A 27,345-nucleotide genomic window follows, 5' to 3' on the forward strand; every position below is an offset into this window, starting at 1 on the left:
CCATGCATATAAAATTTGGATTTGTCATGTAAGAGTAAACGTTCAGTCGAGTACGTTGTGAGTAGGTCAAGTCTTGTTTTAAGTTCTACACGCTTTTTAAATATTTCATGACTCTGTTTGAGAGCATACTGTTCATCAGTCTCCTTAATCTGTTGCATTAACTTGTTCCTTTCATGGGTGGACTGTTTTTTAATTCTTGCCGAATAAGCAATAATCTGGCCTCTGATATACGCCTTAAAGGCATCCCATACGACAAGGCTGGAAGTCTCTGGGGAAGAGTTGGTGGCAAAGTAAAAGCGTATCTCATCCTGGATAAACTTTACAAAATTTTCATCCGACAGGAGGGTCGAGTTGAAATGCCATTGTGCAGCTTTAACAGGAGGATGTGGAAGAGACAGAGACAAAGTAAGAGGGGCGTGATCTGAAATAACTATGCTATGGTAGGCACAGGAGTGGACCTGCTGCAGACAATTAGTGTCAATGATAAAGTAATCAATTCTTGAATATGTATGGTGCACATGTGAAAAATAGGAGTAATCTCTTTTATGAGGATTTAGAGTACGCCAAACATCACACATTCCATATTCTGATAGAAAGGCATGAATGACAGATGCAGATTTGCTTAAAACATTGCTCTTAGTGGATGAGCGATCCAGGGCTGGGTCTAACCAGCAGTTAAAATCACCCCCCAGAAAAAGAGAGTAGACATTTAAGTCGGGCAAAGAGGAGAATAGTTGTTTAAAGAAATTCTCGTCATCTGTATTAGGAGCATACACATTTACTAGAGCAACAAGACTGTTATACAGTTTCCCACTGACAAGATAAGATAAGATAAGATAGAACTTTATTAATCCCTCGGGTGGGTTCCTCTGGGAAATTCGACTTCCAAAAAAAGCATAGCAACGACCGAAGTTACAGTTACAGAATTGTTATATATATATATATATATATACACACACACACACACACACACACACATATATAAATACAGAGACAAATATAAATAAAATATACAAAGGGGATAAATAGAATAAATAGGAATAAAAAAATAAAAATACAAGTGAATTGCACATTTCAAGTATTGAGTCTATTGCACTGTTGACTATTTACAAAAAGTATTGCACAAGGTATTGTACAGTGAGGTGAAGAGGCACTACAGCTTAGTTGTTCCCCCCTCCTTTGTCCTCCTGTCTCCCCTCCCTCTCCCCTCCAGAGAGGAGTTAAACAGTCTGATGGCGTGTGGGACAAAGGAGTTTTTAAGTCTGTTAGTTCTTGTCTTGGGGAGAAGCAACCTGTCACTGAACAGACTCTTCTGATTGTTAATGGCCGTGTGCAGAGGATGCCCAGCATTGTTCATAATGTCCATCAGTTTCTTTAATGTCCTTTTCTCTGCCACTGTCACCAGAGTGTCCAGCTTCATGCCGACCACAGAGCTAGCCTTCCTGATCAGTTTCTCCAGCCTGGATGAGTCCCTCTTTGCTGTGTTGCTCCCCCAGCACACCACAGCATAGAAAAGTACTCCAGAAACCACCGACTGGTAAAACATCCTCAGGAGCTTCCTGCAGATGTTAAAAGACCTCAGCCTCCTGAGGAAGTACAGTCGGCTTTGGGCTTTTTTATACAGGTGCTCTGTGTTGCATGACCAGTCCAGTTTATTGTCCACCCACAGCCCGAGGTACTTGTACTTGTTGACCACCTCCACCTCCTCCCCCTCTATCTGAACCGGCAGTGGACCTTCTCTGGACCTCCCGAAGTCCACAACCAGTTCCTTAGTCTTTGAGGTGTTGAGTTGCAGGTGGTTTGTGTGACTCCATGCGACAAAGTTCCTCACCAGACTTCTGTACTCCTCTTCCTGATCATCCCAGATACACCCCATGATGGCCGTGTCATCTGCAAACTTCTGAATATGGCATAATTCAGAGTTGTAGCAGAAGTCAGAGGTGTACAGGGTGAAGAGAAGAGGGGACAGCACAGTTCCCTGTGGTGCTCCTGTGCTGCTGACCACAGTGTCAGACGTGATGTCCTTCAGCCTGACGTACTGTGGTCTGTCGGTGAGGTAGTCGGAGATCCAAGCCACCAGGCAGGGGTCCACCTCCATCCTGTTCAGTTTTTCCTGAAGCATACAGGGCCGGATGGTATTAAAGGCACTGGAAAAGTCAAGAAACAGGATCCTGACCGTGCCTTTTCCCCCATCCAGGTGTGAGTGGGCTCTGTGTAGGAGGTACAGGATGGCATCCTCCACTCCGACACCCGCCTTGTATGCAAACTGTAGTGGGTCCTGGGCATGTTGTACCTGTGGTCGGAGGAGGTTGAGGAAGAGCCGCTCTAGAGTCTTCATAAGATGTGACGTCAGTGCCACCGGTCGGAAGTCATTCAGCTCATTGGGCCGGTTCTTTTTGGGGACCGGGACGATGCAGGATGTCTTCCATAGGGCGGGCACTCTCCCCAGTCGCAGACTGAGGTTGAAGACTCGTTGTAGCGGCTCCCCAAGTTCAGCAGCACACGCCTTAAGCATCCTAGGACACACCTTGTCTGGGCCTGCTGCCTTTCTGGGGCGAAGCTTCCTCAGTTGCCTCCTGACCTGATCCACTGTGACACTGGGAGGTGTTTGGGAGGAGGGGAGGGGGGGAGATGTCTTGCTGCTGAGAGAGGGATTGGAGGAGGGGGGTGTCATGGTGTCAGGAAGGGGGGGAAGCGAGGGAGGCAGGAGAGTGGGGAGAGGACTCTGTAGTGAAGGTGAGGGTGAGGGTGGGGGGGTTGTGGGCTGGTCAAACCTGTTGAAGAAGTTGTTGAGTTCGTTTGCCTTCTCCACAGTCCCCCCCACTGTGCTTTTCTTGGTGTTGTGGTCTGTGATGGTTTTCACACCATTCCAGACCTCCCTCATATTGTTCCTCTCCAACTTCTGCTCCACCTTCCTCCTGTAGGTGTCCTTTGCTTCCCTCAGGCAGCGTTTCACCTCCCGCTGTGCTGCTTTCATCTCCTCTTTCACTTTGCTCCTGAAAGCCTTCTTCTTCATGTTGAGGACTATGACTATGACATATCTACCATATTTGTCTGCTATGACATTGTGGGCCTCAAAGGGAATGTTCTGCCTGACCAATATAGAGACCCCACGTGCCCTAGCTTGGAAAAGTGAGTGAAAACACTGGCCCCTCCAACGGGAGAAGAGACGGACATTATCAGAGGCCCTGACGTGGGTCTCCTGCAGGAAAGCCACGTCAGTGTTACGGTGTTTAACATGTGACAAAACCCTCCGTCTCTTGACTGGATGATTTAGACCTTTAACATTCCAGCTTAGAAAGTTCAATTGCAGACTCATCTGATTTGTAGAGCAAAGAAACTATGCACACTGGCCTTAGATGATAAGAACAGAATAACTTTACAGTGGGTGGAAATTAGTTCAGAACAGGTTAAAAAAAAGAACAGTGTATGAGGTTCAAAGCAGTGACCCTTACCCTCCCCAAACCCTCCCCACAACAGAAAATGGCTGCCAAAAAAAAGAACAAGAACAAGCAGCGAGCTCTTCAAACTTAACATATTTAGAGTGTTACTCCTCCTGTCTATGATACCAATAACCTAGGTATTGAAGCAGTCGAACCACTGCTCCGGTGGCCATAGCATAGTAAGCTGAAACCCCGTATAATACTGTTAAGTTTCGAAACTGTATCAGCCACCAAGTCCAAATGTAATTGCTGGAGTGTTTCAAAGCAGAGTCCAAGTATGTAAACAAACAACCAAACACAAAAAGATGATGTAGTTCAATAAGTACTACCGTTATAACTGAATTATTGAATAAGAACAGACAGAAGGCTACGAGTAGATAACAAAACTCCCCGTCTCCGTGCAACAGGTATTACGTCATTAGCCAACGGGTAGAAGTCAATGAGGTTGTCTCCTTATTTAACAAAGAAAACAAAATAAGATTATCGAGTTAAATTAAAGTAATAATCAGCATTTCAGTGCTATAGCACTCAGACTACATCGCTACACTCGGAGAGGAAAAGCAACGTCTTACGTGGATCCCGACTGCGCCTCCATACCTATATGGAATGTTTGGTACCTGCATTTGGTGCCATTGTTTTATCAGTAATAATTCTTCACGGGGCTTCCGGAGCCTTTGGGAGCCTCTCAATGTACTGTTGAGCCTGGTCCACGGAGCTGAAAAACTTTCTGGCGCCTCTGGCCTGCGTTATGCGAAGCCGTGCTGGGAAGAGGAGAGCCGGCCTCAGGCCTCGCCCGTAGAGCTCCGACATAATGTCCTTGTACTGCGCCCGCTGATTGAGGACCTCGGGGCTGTAGTCTTCCACAATTCGGATAGGCACGCCTCGGTAGTCGAATTTCCCTCTCCTCCTAGCTTCTCGGATGATGAGGTCCTTGATCTGGTATCGGTGCAGGCGGATGATCACCGGGCGAGGTGGGCGTCCCACGGGCGGCTTCGCTGCGAGGGAGCGGTGCGCTCTATCGAGCTCCGGTGGAGACTGAAGTATTTCTTTGCCCAATAACTCACAGAGAAGGTTGGAAAAGAAGTGAGTGGGGCGCCCACTTTCAGTGTCTTCAGGCAGTCCAAGGACGCGGATGTTCTGATGCCTGCTACGGCTCTCCAGGTCAGTGACTTTGTTCTTTAGCTGGTTGTTGTCTTCGCGAAGAGCGGCACACGTGTTTTCAAGGTCAGCGACACGTTGGCTCAGGTCTTCAGTTGCAAGCTCCAAGGATGAAACTCTCTCGGCCTGTTCCTCTTGGGCTTGTCGTACCTGGTCCAGTTTTGAATCGAGGGCGTTAAATGAGGTCTTAAATTCAGATGCCAACTCTCGGTGCTGCTGGAGCAGCGTGGTGATAGCCTCCAGTGTTAAGCTAGCGTCCTCCTTTTTGTTCGCTTTTGCACTCTTAGCAGCCATTGGAAAGGGTCAAAAGTGTTCAAAACACTAGAAAAGTAGTTACGAGTGTAAGCGACTTAAAGGTGGCAGTTGAAGGGGTGAAACTGGTCAAAGCGGAGTTAAGTTCACCACAGCAGCTCGTTCCTGCGTCTATTCGGGTCGCATGCTGACCGGAAGTCCTAAATATCCCACTTTAAGCTTTACTTAAAGCTTACCTGTCAGCCACGTTGAAATGGTCACACCTGAGGCCCGCTCTTTACTCAAACAGCACGGTAAAGAAGTGGTCCTTGACCACTTGGTTTTTAATGGGTTCCCGAAGTCCCGCGGGCGCCACTCGGGCTAACTGGACGCCGCCAGGCCTGACCACGCATCTGTGATCAGGAGTCGATGCCACACGCTGAGCAACCGCGCTCCTAGGGATTACCGTCCCCGTCCTAAATAATTTAAATAAATTTAAAAGCACCACTGTCGATTCCACAGTTAAATTATCTGGTGCCCGAGTCCAACCCTGCTAATCAATGTGGGAATAAAATCCCCTATCCAAATGTCCTAATCTAATCTCGTTTCTTGGCTGACGTAACACATTCACACACATAACACACCAACTTCAAACAGACGTCACATCAACTTTGAAATTCACCCCAGCATTAATCACAATAAGCTTTCATCAAATATTCCCCAGACTCTACTTTTATTTATCACAAATTATTACAATAGGGTTTTACCATGGGTGTTTGTGTAACTATTGTCACTGAATAAAAGCCTGCTTGGGGACGCTGGATTTTTGGAGTTGTCTGGGATCATGTGAGGAGCTTGTAGCTCCAAGATCCGGATCCGACACTTCCCTTGCAAGTTTAAAACCGATCGAGCTCTGATCGTCTTGATTCGTTCATGGTGATAAATCTCTGAACTAGTGGAGCCTGCGAGTGCAGACCTAACAGTAGCGATAGTGTCTGTCTCCTGAATCCAAACTGGAAGCTGATTCCACAGAAGAGGGGCCTGAAAACTGGATTCTACCTGGTGCGCTGTGCTGATCATGCGTGTTCATATACGTGGCAACAGCAGACGTGCGTAGATCAACAATGGGTAATATGGAGTGCAGGAGAGAGTACGACCATGCAGCGTTAAAAGCGTGGAAGTACTTATATTACTTCAAGTGTTATTCTGTAAAAAGTGGCAAAAACATTAGCGTCCGTTGTACACTCTGCGAAAAATTACACTTCAAATCTGAACAAGCACCTAGCACGCTACCATGGGAACGGAAATTCACAGAGAAACCACCAGATCCCCCACTGATATGACCACCGGCCCCACTCCTGCTAAACAGGTGAAAATAGATTTTTTCACATAGTTTTTTTTTTAAAAACTGTTGTATAGAATTACATTTTTGCTTGATGCGATTTCCCTAAAATTAAGAGATTAAAAATAATAAAACAATTTTTAAAAAGAGACTTTTCCATTTGACTGAATTTTTATATGATGGATTATGCATAAAAATAGAACTGGGCTGAAAGGTCTATTGCTTTATTAAGTATTCAGGTGTGTACCAAAAAGTAACTAAGTAATAAGTAAATAATTACTTTTGAAATTAAGTAATCAGTAATGTAACGGTATAACATTTTTTGAGAAGTAATCAGTAATAAGTAACTAATTACTTTTTTCCAAGTAACTTGAACAACACTGATCCACACACAAACACTAGAGAACAATCAGCCACCGCTTCTATTCTTACAAACGTCACAATTTGCAATAATAACAGTTTGAATGTTTTTATTCACATGAAAGTGTTTCTACATATGAATCATTAACAACTGTCAGATTTAATGTGATTTCTAAACAGAGAAAATCTCAGCTTTGTGTTTTGTGTTCGCATTAGACCTGATATAACAAAGAAAAGAAAGAAAGAAAGAAAAGATTTTTTTCTCATCAAAGTTTATAAATCAAGTGTACAGTTAGCTTTGATTTACACTCAGAAAAATAAAGGTGCCAACTGGAACCAAAAGTGGTTCTTTAGACTGATGCCATAGAAGAACCTTTTTTGGTGCCACAAAGAACCTTTCAAACAATGGTTCTTTGAAGAACCATTTCTTTCAGTGGTTCATTGAAGAACCTTTAAAGGTGCCCCAAAGAACCATCAAGAAATGGTTCTTTGGGGCACCTTTAATGGTTTTTCAAAGGACCTTTTTAAAAATGGTTCTTTAAAGAACCATTTTTAAAAAGGTCCTTCAAATGGTTCTTTAAAAGAACCATTTGAAGGACCTTTTTTGAGTGGTTCTTTAAAAAACCATTTTAAATCTTTCAAAATAAAATGCATCATAAATTGAATTTGAGTAGGGTAAAATAAATACGAGCACAGCATAGACATATATTAATGGTTTATTGTCATTTTGTAGTTACCAAAAGACAAAAAGGCATTTTAACCCTCAGCAAAACATCACTACTAATACATGTCACATATTAGTGTTTTAAACAGTAATAATTAAATATATTTGCTATACTATAAATAAATATATATAAATACTATAGCTACAGATAACACAACAAATACTACATGTATTGTTTAATTAATAAAACATCAGAAAGTGATAAAACACATTAGAAATAGCAATAGCTTCATAACAGACCAATAAATCAACACATTTTCATCAGCAGATGTTTGCATGTTCAGTAAAAACATTTCAACAACAAGTTTATGATTAAAATGATCAATGAACTTCAGCCTTACGCTATGTAATGTACGTTTCATGTTGTACTCATGGTCCTTGGTTAGTCCAGTTTAGAACAATGTCTCTGACGTATGTATCATATCAAATATATGTCATATCAAAACAAGCCCACACCTGCAGTTGTTTCAGTTTTTCACTGGTGTTTCCTGTCAGCTGGTCAACCTCACATCCATATCAGCCAACCAAACGACAAGTTCCTCCCTTTGTGCTTCAAACCCCTCCCACTCTGAGACAAGGAGCTGAAAGAGAGAGAAAAGAGTCAATTATAAAGAAGAGAGAAAAGTGAAACCCTCCTCAGAAGGTCTGACTCGCATACCTGCAGTTGACCTGTGATGGACTCCTGTTTGGCGTTCACGTCATCCCTCGTTGTTGCCAACAGCCGAGTCTGCAGGGTGCCCTGGAAGAGCTGAGTTAATGTTCGACTCCTCCTGGTCAGGCTCTCCAGCTGGATGAGCCGAGGTCTCCCCTCTCACCGCTGCCTCTGAACACAGAAACACAAATTGCATCTGAAGCAGGAGGTGCAGATTTTTTGTGCTATTCTTTTCTAAATCCAGGCTTGATCACGTGGAGGTATTTGGAAAACTTTTTTGGCCAGTGGACGACTGTTGTCTTGCAGAAAGTCAAATCAAACATATGCGATACACAATTAATTCACAAGAACACATTATAAAAAATAAGTCCAGTTCTTGCCTGATTTCAAGTGAAATCTGCATCAAAACAGGGTGACAGAAGTAAAACGAGTGCACAAAGCCTCACTTTGTACAAGCCTGCTATTAAAGTTCTCCTCTATGCAGACAACTTTCCTGTTTTCAAGGCACAACTTGGATCTGCTGTACGAATCTTATGGATACACACTAAATGAAACAATAGTGTGGATGACTCCAGATTCTGATCCCTCATCCTAATATGGTCCCAACATAGCAACAGCAATAATGCAAATGTTGAGGCTTCAAAATACAAAGTCCATAAACCAATGGCTGACGTGGGTTTTATCATAAGGGTGATAAATATACAGATTTCAGTCTGTCTTAGAGATTTGATGTTCATTTACCTGCAGATGCACTATACGTGCCTGCTCTATGGTTTTTCACAACATTTTGCACATCACTATTTAATACAGGAAGTAGGTGAACTAAAACAAGTCATCTTTCTTTGTGAGAGGACCATATTAATGAAACAAACCTCATCATAGGGAGCCCTAAAGATGCTCCTGCTGCTTCTCTTCCTCCTCATCCTAAGCTTCCTTCTCCTTCTCCTCGCCTTCCATCCAATTGTAATTCAATCTAATTGTGTTTCTCCCCCTCCTCTTCCTCATTTTGTTGAAGCTGTGAACACAATGTGAATCTGGATTAATTTGTGCAAACAAGACAAATCTACAGCTTTTTGGTCAGAGGTGCTCTTGTGATTTAAGCCGGGTAGAGTAGATTTATGTGTTGATGCTACCTGCTTCAGCTCTGGCTGCTGAGTGATATTTACACCCTGGCTGGATTACAAACTTTAACCATGTGCTGAACTTTGGCCCAGCGTTGATACCTGTTAGTATAACGACCTCTTCTTAGCTTGTATGTATGATGTATGATGGTGGATAAAAAATTACAATACAAAAAAATTAACTATATTACAAAAGAACATCTATCTTGGAAACATCAAATGACCGGAGCATAACTTGTCAACTAGTCCGAAACTAAGTTATGCAGGAACAGTCAAAGACACACCTTCTCATGTCACGTTTCTATTCATTTCTATATAATTTGATTAGACAATAAAGAGTTATCTAATCTAATTATTCATTCAAAACACTTATGCATAGCTGTATTTTATACAGCTCATACAGAATTCAAAGTAGAGGTTCATGTGAGTATTTAATGTACGGCTCAGATCTACAGAATTTCAAGAGTTTCTAGAGCAGACACAGAGCTCACAACAGGCTTCAGGCACCATTTTAGTGACTTTAACAATATATTAAATTTTAATTTCGGTCTAGCTGACATTAGGTTATGTACGCAGCACGCAATTGAACCACATATTTTAGAAGCCAAAGGTTCAAATTAGCTGGGAGCAGCTTCACTTAATTATAACAGTGGTTTTGTTAGGAAAACAGTTTCTGTATACCGGATACTAAATTGTGCTGACGTGGCTAACGTATCTAGCTAATCGCTACTGTTAGCACAACATTAACAGCAAGCTACAATGACGAGTAACAAAAACAAAACAGTAATAAGGTTTCAATGAAAATGTTTTACCTTTTCCAACAGTCCCAGAATCCACAGCTTCAGAGTCCAGCAGGTACTGAAGACTGTTATCCGTTTCGCTGTCACCGTCCGTGAGTTTTTTTTTCCCGAAAGGTCAAGGCCCGCCGCTCGCACACTCTGTCTGCGCATGCGCATCCCAACGACGGACCCCTCCGTCCGCTCCCGGGAGGTTATAGTATGACGTGTTCTGACGTCACTCTCTCTCTCCCTGTCATTTATTTGGCTCGAAACACATATTAACAAATTGCTCAGTGATGAACAACTACTCAGATCATTTACCTAAGCAGTGCTTTGTCAAAACGAAGTGTGTGTTCATTACACTGACATTCTGTTCTGCAATTGTTATTTACTTGTATTTTATAATTTGACTTTACATACTGCTGAGTGGTTTGTAAAGTTTACAATAACTAGTATTATCATTATGCTATATTTTCAAAAATATATAATAATCTCACAAGTAATGCCTTGGAGTAGAAAATAGTAATGCTTTATTAAAATTTAAAACTAAAGTACAGTATTTGAATGTGTGTATTGTGTCTACTGTTTGCAAATATTTCTAACTTTTATTTGAATATTCAGCTTCCTACCATCTTCTCTTAAAGGGTAACTGCCAGGTATCCCGCCCTCCCCCTTCGCACACACATGCACACAAAGAAAACACACAGTATAATTCACAGCCTCATTATAGTGAATAAATATTTATGCCATTTACACCATCAAACTTAGATTGCTAAGGATGAAGAACCTTTTGTTCTTTAAAGAACCATTTGTAATAGCTGAAGAACCATCCACAAAATAAAAAGGTTCTTTGACGTATGATGGTTCTTTAAAGAACCATGAAGACATCTGAAGAACCATTTAAGAACCATAATTTTTCTGAGTGTAGAAGCAGCGCAGTATGAAAGAGATGTTTCACAGAACATTTACCAGAGACAGACGCTGACTAATATGCTACAGTTCATCTTTATTCTTTTCTAGTTGTGTTAGTGTTGCCATAACTCTGCGTAGGTTCTCTTCATTGTGATTGATTTCTGCAGCTGTTGTCTCAAAGTACTTATTCATGTACTCCTTGCCGGCTCCCACGAAAGTCTGTAGGTCATCCATTAAATCCAGCACTGGTGTAAGCAGTGATGTAAAACGTTTCACTGACTTCAAAAGTTCGTACAAAGGATCCATGAGACGTTTAACATCATCAAGGACAGCAGGAACATAGGCTTTGTCTAAATTATTTTCAGCCTGGAGGACAAAAATAAACCAAATTAATGTAACAAAATATACAAAAGTATGTAGTGTAAAGAGTGCAAACAGACTTTTGTATGATGGGAAATTGTTTTTTTGTTTTAGTTGTCATAGCAAAGCATGTTTTTCTGTTTGGAGTCTGTCAACATCCATGTCATTGACAGACTCACCTTCCTTCTTGCTGTTTCCTTTTGTAATTTTTCAACGTTTCCTTTCAGCTCCTCCTGCAAAACCAGAAAGAACGTCAACAAACATGCGTGCGAAACATGTAACTGGGACAAAATGAGCATTTTACAAGTAAGGAGAAAAGCTTAACCAGTGATCGGACGGTCATGATTTAATGGTAAAGGTGGTTAATTAAAAGTTACATTCTTTATTAAAACAACAACAACAAAAAGAAAGTTAACAGTCAGTTTACCAGTTCGCCCTTGTTTATCAGTGAACTTGAAAGATGGAGCAGACACAGCAAAATCCTAACTAAGCCTTCGGTAGTTGTGACACCACTCATGGTCAACTGTGCCGCTGCCATCAAAGTTTCTGAAACACATGAGAAAGTATCAATAAGGATTTAAGGAAATAAAGATTTGTAAAGAAATGTACAAAGAGAACTTTCTAAGTTTAAGAGATGTTGCATGAAAATCTGCCTGCAATATGTTTTGAGTCAAAGCACCTCTTTCATTTGAATTCCAAAAAGTCACGTTCTGCTTACATGAAAATATCAGCTTCTTTTACATGAACTACTGTGACCTTGAAAGACCTTCCACAGTGAACAAAACGAAACAGAGACTATATTCAGAATATGCATGTGCGTGCATGGATTTATACTAGCTGTCTGTGTATCCTAAATGCACAGACACTGTGGGTACATCAGGGAGTGCATCTGAGATCAGATATAAGATAAGATAAGAATAACTCGTTATTGTCATTGCACATTCATATTTGGTACAATAGTACAATGGAATTGGAAACTGTCCCACATCGGCACTAAACACAACTAAACACAACACAACATGTAGTGGATTTTTAAAAAGTGAAAATAAAAAAAGGATGAATTAATAAATGACACAATGAATGTTTATTGCACATAAAACTAAAACCTCTGGAAAAGGCTGCTGCTGCTGCCATCGCTTGTAAAAGTGGACCAAGTGCTCAGCTTGAGAAAAAGTTGAGAAAACAGAGAAATTTGGAACAATAGATTTTTAAAAATGCTGCAAATGCTTTATATACAAAGTGACTCAACCCACAGGGAACACAGTCAGATGTGAGTCGCCCTTTCACTTTTGTTTTCAACAAAGTGTTTCTGTCCAGGGTGTACCCCGCCTCTCACCCTATGATAGCTGGGATAGGCTCCAGCGCCCCCGCGACTCTGAACAGGATAAGCTGAAGCGAATGGATGGATGGATGGTGTCATGGCTACTGAACGGACCCAAGCGCAGACAGTTCTTTCAACGAAACAAAAAGGGGATTTATTTACAATAGGGATCACCTTAGCGCAAAATATATGTACAGTGAGTTGGGAGGGGGTCCAGGGCTCCAGGGAGAGAAGGGGGGGGGGGAATCCACACACACGCTTCCTCTTCCACTCAGTCACCGCCACCGTTCCTCCGCACACACGCACTCCTCTTCAGCCGCACTCGCTCCAACACTCCACACACTGCCCCACTTGGACAGGTCCGGTAATTCGGTCCAGAATCTACAGACAGAAGGTCAAGGTTAGTTCCACAACATAAAACACGTGTAAGCGATCCTTCTTTGAATATGCCGCGAGCACGAACTCAGGTGGTTCGACGTTCCAGCGGTGAGCTGCTCTGTGCCACTGCCTTAAATAGCAGCTGGGGAAATCAGCCGGATCAGCCGCAGGTGGACACCATCCACAGGGGTGCGTGGGCCAAGAGTGAGAGCCCGTAATGAGCTCCACCCAGGCAGAGAGGAGGAGGAGAGACAAAAAAAAAACCAAAACTAACAACAACAAAACCTGTAGCGAGCGTGGGCCAACCAGAGAGACACGGGGACCGTGACAGATGGTTTCTGTTTGTCTAGTCTGCTTTATAGGAATAGAAGCCCATCAGCTATTGTTATGACATACCATGACAAAACACGCTTTTCTTTCAGTTTGACACTTCATAAAACGTGTCATAAGTGGATTGTGAATTATGTTATATATTTTTATTAGTGTTTAAGAAGTGTCCTGATTTCGTATTTGAGGTAAGAGACAAACGACTGGAGGTCCATTGTGCGTCAAAACAATGATTTTATTAAAGCACACACGTGTGTGGGAAAGATGAGCTCTGCAAAACATCAGCCTCGATCTCCCCAGAACAGTAAACGAGCAGTCATATATATAACATAGTCGATGACAAGCATCATGCGTCAAAGCAGATAAGAAACATGCATCAGTTCCAGTAATTCCGACCTTGGACATATTCTAAAAAAGAACAGTTCCTTCCTCTGTTCCTCCGCCACCGCCAGATGCTTCCTGTTATTTCACTTACTGCACTTCACTTATTTGTGGAACTAAACTGTCACGTATGCAGGTAAAACAACTTTGCAGTTTCGAGCAAAACAAGTCTATATACTGTGTATGTGTGTTCAGGCAGACTATGTGTCTTGACCTCAGTGCATGACCTCACTCGACAAACAAAGACATCTTAGAAGTATACTTCCTGACTCCGTTCGAGTCATCTGTTACTAGGCAAACTCCAATGCAGCAGGCTGCTGAACACACACAGGCCTCTATTCTGTTTACAGGTTATATGTAGTGTATTGTATTGTAAGCATGTATGCAATTCTTTCATGGCTCCAGGTCACCTTAACTTCCTATTGATCGGCCAGACGTCGCGCTGACCGAAGCTTCAGACCATTAATTAACTTGACCGAGCTTCAACTCTTTAATTAGCACAAAATGCAATATGGATAACATGGTTACAGTTGCACCTGCAATGAAAGATTATTATGTAATTATGCTCCCACCTGAAATACAAACTTTAATGTAACATCAACAGTTTCAATAAATGCTCTAATGAAATGATAATGATAAATGATACGTAATGCAACAGTAATGATAATGTTATGAATAGTAACAGTAAAATAATATTCTAATCTCTACACTCCTCCTCTTTGGCAGAAGAGGTTTGTTTTCTTTTGGTACAGTATGACTCTCAACTTGCTATACTAGTTACATACTTGTAATTCTTTCAGTTTAAGGGAAGAAAGAAAATAATATATACTAGGCTTTTATAAAGCATGTCTGCTATATTCAAATGATAGAAGATTCTTTTAAAAAGTACACACAGAGCAGTTAGTATGATATGATTTATTTTAACTTTATTTATTTAGGGCCAGCCCTCATTGTTGTTGTTGAGAATTCAAGTTAAATAGAATATGTCCTTATAGTATGTCCAATAAATCTCTACTGAATTAATCCTAGAATAAAATCTAGAATCAAGCACACAAACAGATGATTCTCTGAGCGTTCAAGACAATCTTTCACACATTCTTCTTCATCTAGTTGCTCTGATGTGAGACTTTGTGAAAAAAAGACTTGCTGGACTGTTTGTGTGGCTCGTTGGTCTAGGGGTATGATTCTCACTTTGGGTGTGAGAGGTCCCGGGTTCAAATCCTGGACGAGCCCACGTGTTGTCTATAGAGCCTCTCAGCTGCCACATGCTGTTTAGGCTCCATTTGAAAGAATCTCTGCAGCTGCACACATGTTCCCATAGTCCCTCATACAGGGACAGCTAACAGATCTGATATGAAGGATGTTGTTGGCCTTGTTCTTATTGTTTACCATTTAAATTCTCCAAAAAGTTTTTCTAAGGTAATTATTTGTTATTCAAGATAACACAGAGTTTTATTTTAGATTAAATAAGAGAATTCAATTCAAACTTGTACACAGAACTACTACAATACACAGTTATGTATCATATATTATAAATGTGTAACTCTCTCACACGACTTTAACAATATGCATGTGGAAGAACGCACATCAGTTTTACTGATACACAAAAGGGCCAAAAATAAACATCAGTAAACATTAGTACTTCAGTACCACGAAGGAATCTCTTTCAGTGCATTATGCACACATGTAACTTATGTACCAAGTGAAATAAAATATTACAGATGAAAATTATGTGATGATTTTAACTGCAAAATTCAGATTTTAGGGTCAAAATGTGACTTAATTTGTGGTGTAAGGTTTCTGGTTATGAAGCTTGACGCTGTCATGCTCATCTGTATGACTATATGCTCATGCCACTGTGTTGATTGCAGGTGGGTGCATGCTCCATGTTGCAGGGTTTTTCTTCAGGTACTCTTTTTTTGTCCGCCATGATCTAAACACATGCACCTCATTGGAAGCTCTAAATAACCCACCTAAATTGGTTCTTAATTTAAAATTAAAAGTGATCATCTGAAAATTAGACGAAAGCTTATTTGTGACAATCTAAGAAACATGTAATTGAAGCTGCTCCTCTTTGCTGTGGGCAGGTTTGAGAGCAGCCACCTGGGCTTCGCTGGAGGGCAGCAGGAGCAGCCTCAGCACCTCACTCCTCCTCCGCCTGCAAGCACACCTCTGCTGTGACCTGGAAAATGCCTAAGGAAGCTTTTCCCTTTTCACTTTGGGTGTAAGCGGTCCTGGGTTCAAATCCCTGATGAGCCTGTTTGGTTTTTGGGGCTTTGCTGTTGAACTGTTCATGCAAGTCCTGGGAAACTGTAATTTGCTATTTTCAGATGTCATAAAAACTCCCTCAAAAGCCTTCAGCTGATCCAAAATGCTGGAGCGAGAGTACTGGCAGGGCCTAGAAAGAGAGAGCATAACGTTCAAGACTGAAGATTTTTTATTTGTCACATGCATAGTCATTAAATTACAAAACAAACAGTGAAATGTCTCCTGAACTGCTCCTTTGACTGTACAAAAAAAGACATTATATACAATAAGTAAATAGATTTTAAAAGTCTGGAAATTTTAAATCAAAAATCTGAAAATGTACTTTGTGCAAATGGAGTGTTAAAGTGTCTTGTGCCATATTAGCACAGCAACGTATTGACAGAGCTGTGCAAGTAAACAAGTGAGCAGAGTAATATAAACAGAGTAATTCAACTGAGTGACCAGAGAAGTGTAAACAGTAATGCGACCAGGGTAGTGTGAACAGATTGATATAAGGTCCTGTTTCAGTCACTTATTGATGCTATGAGGGGAGTGGGGGCGTGTTCTGGTTTAGGACTCGTACGGCCTGAGGAGAGAAGCTCCTCCTCGAGTGTCTGTTTTGGCCCCGATGGTGTGGAACCTTCTGCCTGATTGCAGAAGTCGAAACATTTTGTTACTGGGATGGGACCAGTCCTTTAATATCTGAGATGCTCTGGACCAACATCTCCTGGTGTAAATGTCCTGTAGGGAAGTTATATTTGTGGATCATACTGTATTTGCATTTGTAACGCAGCAGCGTTCTGACGCACGGATCACTCTGCTTCTCAAACCTGGACACAGTTATTCCCACACCAGGAAGTGATGTTCTGTGTGAGGATGCTCTCCACAGCGCCTGAATAGAAAGTTCTGAGGACCACTGGAAAAACCTGCTAACTTCCTGAGTTGTCGGAGACGGTACAGGCGCTTGCCTAGCCTTTTTGGACTGGACGTGAATGTGAGCAGACCATTTCAGGAATGAGGAGATGTGAACACCGAGAAAGACAATGAAGCAGAAACTGCTAAGAGTGGGATTCAAACCCACACCTCCAGGGGAGAGTGAGCACTAAACACAGCACCTTAGACCACTCAGCCATCCTGAAACAGATCGAGCTGAACTGATTTTCTGATAAATCCAGAATCCAGTTTAAAATCCTTCCCTTCACATAAAAAGTCTTGAATGAACCTTTGGTCTAACTGCTCTTCACACCTGACTGGTAACAAGATGGCGCTGCTGTGTGTGGTTGCTCATCTGTCACTCAGAAGTTTGTTTCTGTTTCTATTATTTCTGACCTGTTTCATTCACCAAACAAAGTCTCTGCTGAGGTATAATCGCCAGACATGATGATCACCTTTTATTGAAAAGGTCGGCACCACCAGGCCTCTTATCACAGCTCCTGACTCTGACCCTCAGCCTGCTCCCCCAGCATGCAACTGCGATCCTCTATGCTGTTGCATGCTGGGGGAGCAGGCTGAGGGTCGCAGATGCCAACAGACTCAATAAACTAATCCGTAAGGCCAGCAATGTTGTGGGGATGGAGCTGGACTCCCTCAAGGTGGTGTCGGAGAGGCGGATGCTGTCCAAGATAAAGACAATGTTGGATAACACCTCCCACCCACTCCATGACATGTTGGTCAGTCACAGGAGCTCGTTCAGTGAGAGACTGAGATTACCGAAAAGCACCACTGAACGACACAGGAAATCATTCCTGCCTGTGGCCATCTCCCTGTACAACGCATCCACTTAACACACTGTTTGCTGCTACAACTACACATGTTTCTTTTCCAAATATTTATTTATGAGTGACTTATGTATGTATGTATGTATATATATGTATATATTGTATTATTCTTAGTTAGCGTATTGTCTGTCTTGTCTTAATGTTGGTTTAAAATGGAGCACTGTAACAAAAAATAATTTCCCCCAGGGATCAATAAAGTATTCTGATTCTGATTCTGTCTCTGTGTTCTTGATTAAGGAATACACCTGTTTATTCGGGGATGTGCCAACTTGCACTACGGTGCTAGAGCATGATATTGATGTCCAGGGAGCTAAACCTATTAAGCAGCATCCTTATCGAGCCAGCCCCCATAAGCGCTTGCTCATGAAACAGGAGGCTGACTATCTGCTGCAACATGGCTTAGCGAAGCCCAGTCAAAGCCCCTGGAGCTCGCCTTGTATAGTGGAATCTAAGCCAGATGGCTCGCCCCGTTTTATTACAGACTTCCGGAAGGTGAACTCTGTGACTGTGGCTGACTCACATCCTCTCCCAAGAGTTGAGGATTGTGTGGACAGTATTGGACTGCTCAGTATGTCACTAAATTAGATCTTCTTAATGGTTACTGGCAGGTCCCTTTAACTGAACGTGCCTCTAACATCTCTGCCTTTGTTACACCTGATGATTTTCTACAATACGCAGTCATGGCTTTCAGCATGTGTAACGCTCCTGCCACCTTCCAGAGGCTGGTAAATAAAGTCCTCCGTGGCCTGTCCAACTGCAGTGCCTACGTAGATGATCTAGTAATTTATACTGAAACATGGCAAGATCATTTGGAAACGTTACAGCAGGTATTTCACCGTTTGGCTCAAGCTACTCTAACTCTCAACTTAGCTAAGTGTGAGTTTGCCAAAGCTATAGTGATGTACTTAGGCAGGGAGGTGGGACGTGGACAGGTCCGGCCCATAGATGCCAAAGTGGCAGTGATTAAAGAGTTTCCCACACCTACCACCAGGCGTGAGTTGCGTAGGTTTCTAGGGATGGTGGGCTACTACAGAAACCTTTGTAAAAATTTCTCCTCAGTAGTCAAGCCATTGACTGACCTACTCAGCCCAAAAGTTGAGTTTATATGGTCAAGTGAGTGTCAAGATGCTTTTGAGAGTGCGAAAGTCCTCCTCTGCCACACTCCTGTGTTAGCTGCACCTGATTTGACACGACCATTCAAACTGGAGGTTGATGCCAGTGCTGTCGGGGCTGGGGCAGTGCTGTTGCAAGAAGACTTGCAGGGTTTGAACCACCCCGTTTGTTACTTTTCCCGCAAGTTCAATAAAAATCAGTTAAACTACTCCACCATTGAAAAGGAGACCCTGACTTTGTTGTTGGCTCTTCAGCACTTTCACGTATACCTGGGGTCCAGCATGTTACCTCTTGTTGTGTACACCGACCACAACCCACTTGTGTTCCTTACTCGCATGTTTAATCATAACCAGCGCCTTATGCGCTGGGCTCTGTTGTTGCAGGAATACAACTTAAGTATTCACCATAAGAAGGGGTCTGAAAATGTTTTAGCTGATGGTCTGTCCCGCTTGTAAACATGTTTTGCTGTGTTTGTTCTTTGTTTTTGTTCACACTCTTTAATGTCTGCTTCTGCCCAACATAGGTGGTACTTTAAGGGGAGGGGTGGCCCCGCCTTCCTCTATGGAAATCAACGTGTTCCAGGACTCACGGGGGATTGGCTGGCCCGGACCTATGCCCGCCCCACCTTCATTCAGGTCAGAGCGTGCCAGACCACTCACACCATTGGCTGCTGAGGGAGCCTTGAGTACGACAGACCAATGACACAGCTGCCTGCAATCACCTGAGAAGATAAAAGGCTGAGGATTCTTCATTCGTGGAGGGACTTGTTGATTTGAACAGACTGTGGAGACGGTCCCTCCTGCCTTTGCACTGCTGCCATGTGAGCCTTTGTTTTGAGTTGCCTCCTGTGAGATGTTTAGATGAGTAGTGTTCTACTGGTGTTACTGGAGTTGTTATGTTTGTTTAAAATCACTCTATTGCCTAGTGAGTTGTTTCACTAACGGTTTTCAGTTGTGTTAATAAACCTTATGTTTTTCTTTTTATCTAACCCCCTAGTCTCTGGGCTCGTTTATGTTACGTCCACTGTCGCCTAGCAGAGCCGGGTCGTAACACAGAGCATAAACTAACACGTCACTTGGAGATAACTGTAGATTTTTCCTTCATGGTTTCAAATGTAAGCTGGCTGATTTGGTTCATTTTTGTTTTTTTGTTTTAAACTGAGCAAACCTGGTCTTCTCCTGAGGACTGCTGCAGGTATCATGCGAGCATGTTAATTTATTAAAAAAACCAACAGCAAAAACCCCCAAAATAGAATGAAACTCATTTCAGGAGACAAATAGCACTGATAGAGACATTTTTTTTGTACAGATGATTGGCAAACGGAAAGTTTCTAAAGAGTCGTGCACACACAAGTAGACTACTACAACATGCTACTTAGTTAGGAGAGTTTGGGAATGACAACCAAGCGGAACAAGATTAGACCCAAACATTGTCATCGAAACAAAAACACAAAAAGCTGAGGGGAGGGAATAGAGAGGAGGAAAGCTGAGCTGGCAGCGGGGTTGCTGGAGGAAGGCTGCGCCGCCTCGCCAGCTTAGATCTGCAGGGAGAGTTTTACGTTGTGAGAAGAAGGGAATGTTTTTGAAGGGTGCAGAAGCTGCACGTTTGACTGTGGTGTGAGAGGAGCGTGTGTGTCTGTGTGTGTGTACCTTATCGTTCCTGCTAGCAGAGGATTAAAAGCGTACAGCCAGTCGTTCATGTCGTTCTCGTTGTTGGCCTGCAGGAGGATGCCTCCATGTTTTGTGCACACTGCAAATGTGTTGGGCGTCTGAAAAGAAAACATCACATTATATTCATATTCATTCAAATGATAAATCCCAGTCCATTTGCCATTTCATCAATCAACGTGCACCAAAACAATTTGAATGAATTCTCATTAAAGACAAACGTGTTACATCCAGCCTTTCTCTATCCTGCCTCAAACCTTAAGCATGGCCTGCTGGTCTTCGCTGTATTCCACCTGTGCTGTGGAGAGGTTGAGGACGCCTCGCTCCACGGGGTCCTGGTCGCTGTTGTAGATGAAGTCGTAGGGCCGGCGAACAACCACAAAATGCTTCCCCCATGAGTTAGAGCGAGGCTCCACGAAGCTTAGAAAACCCTTCTTGGACACAACAGATCTGAAAAGAAGAGATTTTATTCATTTATTTATTTTTTAAGAGAGCGCTTGTTTTTCTGAGGAAGAAGCAGAGTTGGTTTGTTTCCAGCTGAAATCATCCAGGCTCAGGAATTTGAATCGATCCACATCATTTCTGCTTGAACTAGAGAACATGAGTGTCGACTTACATTTGGTCTGTGAGACACATGTCATAGTGACAGTATTTGGGTTAATATGGCATTACTCACCCTGGTCGCATTTCTTCAATATCAGGCACCAAGTTCAGGAACTCGTTCTTTTGCAGCCCGCGCAAGGTAGGAGGTCTCCAGAGTGGGAACCATCGGGAAGTTTTCACAGTCTGAGCAGGAGGGACTGGAGGCACGTGAGCTGTTCTCAGGGGTCCTTTAACACAAATCACACCAAGTTAGAATCAAATAGATAACCTGTCAATAACCGTTTGCAGATCGAGGTCAATGTTCCTAAAAATATGTTTACTTCTGGCCCATGGAGCCACAGCGGGAGTCCGACAGAGAGGGGGAGGTAGAGGAAGGGGTGAGGGTGGCACTGCTGAAGCTCGTCACGGATGGATCACGTCCGATCGGTGAGATGAGAGAAAGCTGAAGTGAAACAACAGCAGGATGAGGTAGACGTCAATATAGGAACTCCCTGATGTGACACAGAAAGGCTATTTTTTTATTTCTTTGTATTATTTCTCACCTTGCAGTCACTGATGCTGTTCACCAGCTGCTTGTATTCAGTATTGAAGGTGTGTGTCAGAAGGCGCAGGCACTACAACACAACAGGAACAAGACCGATCAGCTCCGAGCAGAGAAGGAAGAAGGCAGCAACAAGAACGCCCACTAAGCCCACGTTTTTCTCACCTTGGTGGCCAGCTCCTTCTCACGCTTTCAAAGGTGGTGCTGGAGATCTGCGAGGAGACGGAGGTGGATGTGGACAGAGTGCCGGAGCTCACGCTGGGGGACAGAGACTCACTCAGGGACTTGGTGGTGGGAGCTGTTCCCACGGGAGCCGCCTCTCCCAGAAGGTGACGGGTCTTTTCCACCTGGACGAAAGATGGGGGCGAATGTGAGGTGGGGAGAAGAGGGGAGGTTAGTCATGTAAAGTCTGTACTCTAAGAAAAAACTTTTTAGAATAGCACTTTGGTCTTTGAGCTGAAAAGTCATTTTTCCCTCAATGATATTAAACAGATTTATTTCTTTATGAATCTTTTAAGGCCCCACCTCCTGCAGCTGCTCCATCTTCTCCAGCTCCCACTGGTGCTCTAGGATGAGGCTATCTCCTCTGGGCCTCCAGCCGGCCAGGTTCTCCTCTCCACGCACATAAGCCACTGATGTGTCCAGCACCTTCCTCCTCCTCCTCTGCATCCCTGCTCAGGACATGAGCCCTCATTAGGATGAAGCTCTCCACAGAATTATGATAAAACAGCTGCCGTTCTTTAAACATGTTTCATGGCCGCTCACCTGGGCTTCCAGTGTCAGACATCTTACACAAGCTCAGCTCGTAGATCCCAGTCACTCGGTTGTTATAATGAAGCAGAAGTTTTGAACAAGGAAACTTTGTAACGAAATGCCAACGACCGCCTGTCTGTTTTCAGGGCTGTATTTGAAGCCATGCTCCAATCAGGCAAAGTTTTAAGTGTTGCACATTTCGATGGGTTTCTTTCAGCTGACATAGTTTCCATTTGGGTCATGTGGTGTTAGATACCCCAGCGTGTGGTCATAGGGTGAAGAGCCCGGACGATTAGTGGGATTTTAGGTGTGGTGTAAAAATGACGCTGCAACTTTAAAAACGTTGTTGCTTTAAGGATTAACGTACAACCATACTTGGGCTGAGTTTGACACTGGTTCTCTTCAGTAATTAAAATAGCTTTAACACATGATAAGATCAAATGTCAGCTACACTGTGACAGTCGAGGGGCCACACTCAGATATATTTATTCGCTTGTTCTCTTTGTGTGATAAGAGTTTCCATCTGAATTTAACCCCTGTGTGGGGCTGATCTTTCATTTCATTTTATTTCAAGCTCAGATTCTTTGCCTTTGGCACATTTTCTGTGACGAGACTTCAAACCATTCCCACCGTCCTTATTAATCAACATGGTGAAGTGATTCTTCGCAAGGTGATGGGATAGGAAGAGTTTCAGAAAATGAGGCCTTTTGTCTTTATTGGAGAGGTCAGTGCAGACAGGACGGATGGGGGGAAGGCGAGGGGGGAATGACACACAGGAAACGGTGTTGGTCAGACCCAAAGACAGGCGTGGGCAGTGAGGACTCTCACCTTCAGACTCACTGTCTAATCAGTCTGACAGTGAGTCTGAAGACTGAGCAACCCAACACACGTTACTATGTTCATCATCATCATCATTGTTTATTTATATAGCACTTTAAAAACACACAAGGCTGACCAAACTGCTGAACAATAGAAACATAATAGATACCATAAGAATAATAAATACGATACAATAATAAACATAGCGAAAAACAATAAAATACAAGTCAGTCAACCACTGAGTCAAAAGCCAGTGAATAAAAATGCTTTTTCAATCTGGATTTAAAAACCAGCACTGATGTCGATTGCCTAATGTGAAGAGGAAGATTATTCCAAAGCTTAGGAGCCACGATAGAGAACGCTCGGTCTCCTCTCAGTTTCAGCCGTGATTTGGGGACTGAGAGCAACAGCTGCTCAGCTGACCGGAGCGAACGAGTGGGGACATAGGGCTTCAGCAGGTGCCAGACCATTTAAAGATTTAAAAACCAATAAAAGAACTTGAAAATGAATCCTAAATTCAATTGGAAGCCAGTGCAGGGAGGCCAAGAGTGATGTTATCACTAAGCAGGACATTAAATCAAATTAATGAGACACCAAAACAAGAGCTGGAGCCCAAGACAGCCATGAAGTCACAGTGTACACAAATACACAAGAAACACAGAAACCAGCTGGGTGGATGTGGCTCGGGAACCTTCTGTTACCTTGAACGTCGGTGTTTTGAACGCTGGCTGCTCCAGTCTGCTTGTATTTGTCCAAGATTTCCCCTCATATCTTGGTTATGGTTATTTTTTCTTTTATTAAACTGATCACACTCCTGTTCATGAATAGAAAAAAACCCCATCAGTGTATTTTCACTTAAACAAGCAGCTGTTTTTTTTGCATTAAAGTTATATAAAAATGTAACAGTGCAAATTCCTCGCTGACAGTTTAACCAAAAGGCATTTCCAGTGGAAAGTAGCCGACATATCCTCAGCATAACCATGTATAATATCCACAAAACCTGAGAAGGTTGGAGAGAAGGTAGGCGAACTCTGCTGGGATCTGCGTTTAACAAAGTGTCTAAAGACGAAACAAAGAAATCTTTCTGTAAATGTTCAGATGCACAGACTGGACTGAAAAAGAGTGAAAAAGCAGCTAACGTCCAAAAATAAGAAAACTTTGAAAGAACTCCAAAAAAACCTGGAGAACTTTTGCTCAAAAAACAGTTTTGTTTTTTTTAAATTACAAGGCAATCTGACAAAATGTCATCAAATGAGACTCAAGACTTCTGCAGGTCTCTGCCATGACTCAATTTTTTTTTCTTAACGGCAGAAACAATTGTTCCTTTTTTACTTTGTTTCTATTTTCTCTTCTTGTTTTTATCTGTTGAACAACAAACAACATTCATGCTGATTCACATAATATCCTGTCTCTACTCTCTGGGATTTCCTCGTAGCTCTTTGATGCAAAGAACATCCATCAAACGCTCCAGCTTGTGCTCAACATCATCGTGAACGGTGAAGGTACTCTGACGAGAAAATACTCAGTCGACCTTTTGGTTGATTTGTTAAAGAACCCCAAAATAGCTGATTACCTAACAAGGTATGCAGATAATTCACAGCTCTTTTCCTGAATAGCTGCTTTAAAACTCTGCTGAAAGCCTTTGTCCATTTCCAGGTATCCCCACTTCTCGGCATGTGTGTCTCAAGTGTTAGGACTGCTGCATTGGAAAGACCCAGACCCTGCAGCCAAGGTGAGAGACGACAAATATGATAACCCACACCAGCTGTGCTTAACTCTGTAAGTTCCCAGTATTCCCTGAAACCATCACGTGTGACACAGTTTACATCAGACGTGATGCAGCTGACGTCAACACTGACCTTCTTGTGGTAACAGAGACTTAAAAAAATAATAATAAAGCTCCAATCTCCTCAGGCGGACTCTCTTCTAGGCTCTCCTGACTGTTCCCTTTACATGCTGATGATGTGTCTTGTAAATCTGGATCCCTTTCCAGCAGGACGCTCCTCTTTTTCAGACAGTACCTCAGCTGCTCTCTCTCCTGACAGTCAGCTGTCCACCTCTGCATGGCCAGTCGAGCCAGCGCCGGCATTTGAGGCAGAGCTCGGAGCAGAGCGGGCAGCCAGGCTGAGCACGGAGCAGAGGTTGAAGGTCGCAAACTGACATCCACGTCTTCCAGAGAGCCCAGACCTCCTGCTGCAAACAGACTGCACCAACCGTTGTCTCCCACCAAGCTGTTGTAGGACAGATCCAGTGCACGGAGTGAGGAGAGACAGCCCCGTCTGCACACGGCAGCTGCACAGAGGAAGAGGACCCATTGATAACTGATCACTTTATGCCTGTTCACTTTACTTGTTATGATATTTTGATACCACGGTAAGCATTTACAGGATATTGTTTTATACAGGAAAACTGTTACTCAATAAGGCCGATCTACTAGTTGTTTTTCTCTTTCTCTGTGACCCAAGAATTAATGTGTAGGACTCACAGGCTGGTACCAGAAGGTCGAAAACACCACAGAGATGAGACCACTTCCTTACTCCCATCCTCCCTTTTTCTTTATCTCCTGGAAAAGGCTCGTTAAAGGCTAGGTGGTTTGTTTCAGAATTCACTGATGAAAGAACTCTGTATTTTATGTCTAGGAGTGTATTTTGCTGGGATGATCATAAATTATAGCTGAACTGATAAACTACACACAGGATACTTCTTGGCTCACAAGGCAGGAAGACGTTTCCTTATTTGGTCTGTACCGGTTTGAACTGGGAAAGCTGACACACGAACCTTTTTTTTCATCTATATAAACTGCTGTGTATCAAATAAACCTTTGAGTCGATTGGGAAGGCAACCTAAAGCAGTCTCTGTTTTCTTGTTCTCCCAAGCTGCTCCCGAGCTCGTACTAACACGCTGAATGGCATACCTGAGTGTTACTTTAAATAATTAGGAATCTTAGAAGGAAAGGACAGAACTCTGCTTATAGCTCACGCCACGGAGGAAACCCGGGAAGGCAATTTCCTTCAATCTTGGTGTCAGAAGTGGGATGGCTGACAGAAGGTAAATATGCGTCTTTCATATTTATATAAAGACCTATTATACCTCTCTCAGTGATCGATCCATAAAAAAAAACGGGATATGCTGACGAAGTTTCACTTAGTGATCCAGAGAGATACACTGACTGACTTCCTCAGTCCCCGAATAAAGTAAATTAACCCTTGTGTGGTGTTGGTGGACCCGCTAGAGTTGTGGCTTTCCAAATTAACACTATCAAACAATTTTCTTTTATATAAAATGTTATAAATAAATCAGTTATAATCAAGTGGAAAGACACAACACATTTATACGTAAATAATAATAATAATAATAATAATTAATTGTTTAATTTTTCTTTAAAAAAAAAAAAAAAACAAAAAAAACAAAAAAAGAAAAAACACGGGTCTCAAGGGTTAAAAGCAGTAAATTAAAAGCAGAAAGACACAGGGAGTTGCCTGTTGTTAAGTGAGAGTTGCTCACACAAACAAAAAATTGCTAGCAATAAATTTAAAGTGACCTCAGCTGTGCCGCAGCGAAAATACTAACCTAAATCCTCCTAGCGTGTAAACCCCTCTGGAAATCACTGAACATGGGTCAGAATTATTCAAAGACCACAGACAGGTCCGATAAAAAAATCTAAAGTACCTGTAAAACCAAAAATTAATAAAATACAAAATAAAGTCTCAAATAACGGCTCAGTATAACTCCCATTTCCGGTTACGTGTAACCTACGTCCGCGAATCGGTGAAGACGTCCATGATCACGTATCCAGAACATGCGGGAGTGCTTATGTGACTGACTTTGTTTACAACTTAAGAAGTTCAATGCATTCTAATTTCTTTTCGGAGCCTTATCCCGAACGATTATCGCCAGAAAACAGGTCAGTAGAAATGTTGAATATCATTTGTGATAAGAAAAGTAGTCTGCTTAAAAAGTCCTGTAGAAAATATATGATAGAATGCCGCGACGTGATGCATCAAATGTTACCGCTATGGACAAAAGGAGGGTAAATAATGACAAAGTCGCCGATTTCTTTAAGAATCTAAAGAAATTCCTGCTAACAATGTCCAGAGACAAAATTGACTTAAATGCAGTAACTATGTGTAAACAGAAGCCTGATGAATCTATCCTAGTATTCATAAAACGCTTTATGCACTGTTGGACAAGCTAGAGGTGCAAATTTAGCTCAGTTTTCCAGCAGCCGCAGACACCCAAAGCAAAAATGAATTTGTGTATTTAATTTAACACAAAGGGTGAAATGTTTGCTGACACTGATAACAGCTTATGTTTTCTCTGCCCTATGTACCGACA

At 42.5% G+C, this 27,345-nt stretch overlaps 1 protein-coding gene, 2 long non-coding RNA genes and 1 other non-coding gene across 4 annotated transcripts; 1 reads left to right on the forward strand and 3 right to left on the reverse strand.

Annotated features, from left to right (window-relative positions):
* Positions 1 to 7,270: 7,270 nt before the first annotated feature.
* LOC143419147 (uncharacterized) lies at positions 7,271 to 10,090 on the reverse strand. Its single transcript, XR_013099123.1, has 4 exons — positions 9,844 to 10,090; positions 8,783 to 8,925; positions 7,917 to 8,081; positions 7,271 to 7,839 (listed from the first exon to the last, which is right to left on the reverse strand). It is a non-coding gene; the product is annotated as an uncharacterized LOC143419147 (long non-coding RNA).
* Positions 10,091 to 10,750: 660 nt separating this feature from the next.
* Positions 10,751 to 12,507, reverse strand: LOC143419148 (uncharacterized). The gene is made up of 3 exons (XR_013099124.1): positions 12,419 to 12,507; positions 11,510 to 11,628; positions 10,751 to 11,315 (listed from the first exon to the last, which is right to left on the reverse strand). It is a non-coding gene; the product is annotated as an uncharacterized LOC143419148 (long non-coding RNA).
* Positions 12,508 to 14,110: 1,603 nt separating this feature from the next.
* On the reverse strand, positions 14,111 to 21,250 carry LOC143418921 (kinesin-like protein KIF1B). The gene is made up of 5 exons (XM_076884663.1): positions 21,218 to 21,250; positions 20,971 to 21,124; positions 20,552 to 20,744; positions 20,277 to 20,395; positions 14,111 to 15,887 (listed from the first exon to the last, which is right to left on the reverse strand). Exons 2-5 carry the CDS (start codon positions 20,979 to 20,981, stop codon positions 15,683 to 15,685), a joined length of 528 nt encoding a protein of 175 aa, XP_076740778.1. The 5' UTR covers positions 20,982 to 21,124; positions 21,218 to 21,250; the 3' UTR covers positions 14,111 to 15,682.
* On the forward strand, positions 14,651 to 14,722 carry trnap-ugg (transfer RNA proline (anticodon UGG)). The gene has a single exon. It is a non-coding gene; the product is annotated as a tRNA-Pro (tRNA).
* Positions 21,251 to 27,345: the final 6,095 nt, after the last annotated feature.

The sequence above is a fragment of the Maylandia zebra genome, linkage group LG6, assembly GCF_041146795.1.
Source record: "Maylandia zebra isolate NMK-2024a linkage group LG6, Mzebra_GT3a, whole genome shotgun sequence".
NCBI classification, from domain to species: Eukaryota; Metazoa; Chordata; class Actinopteri; order Cichliformes; family Cichlidae; genus Maylandia; species Maylandia zebra.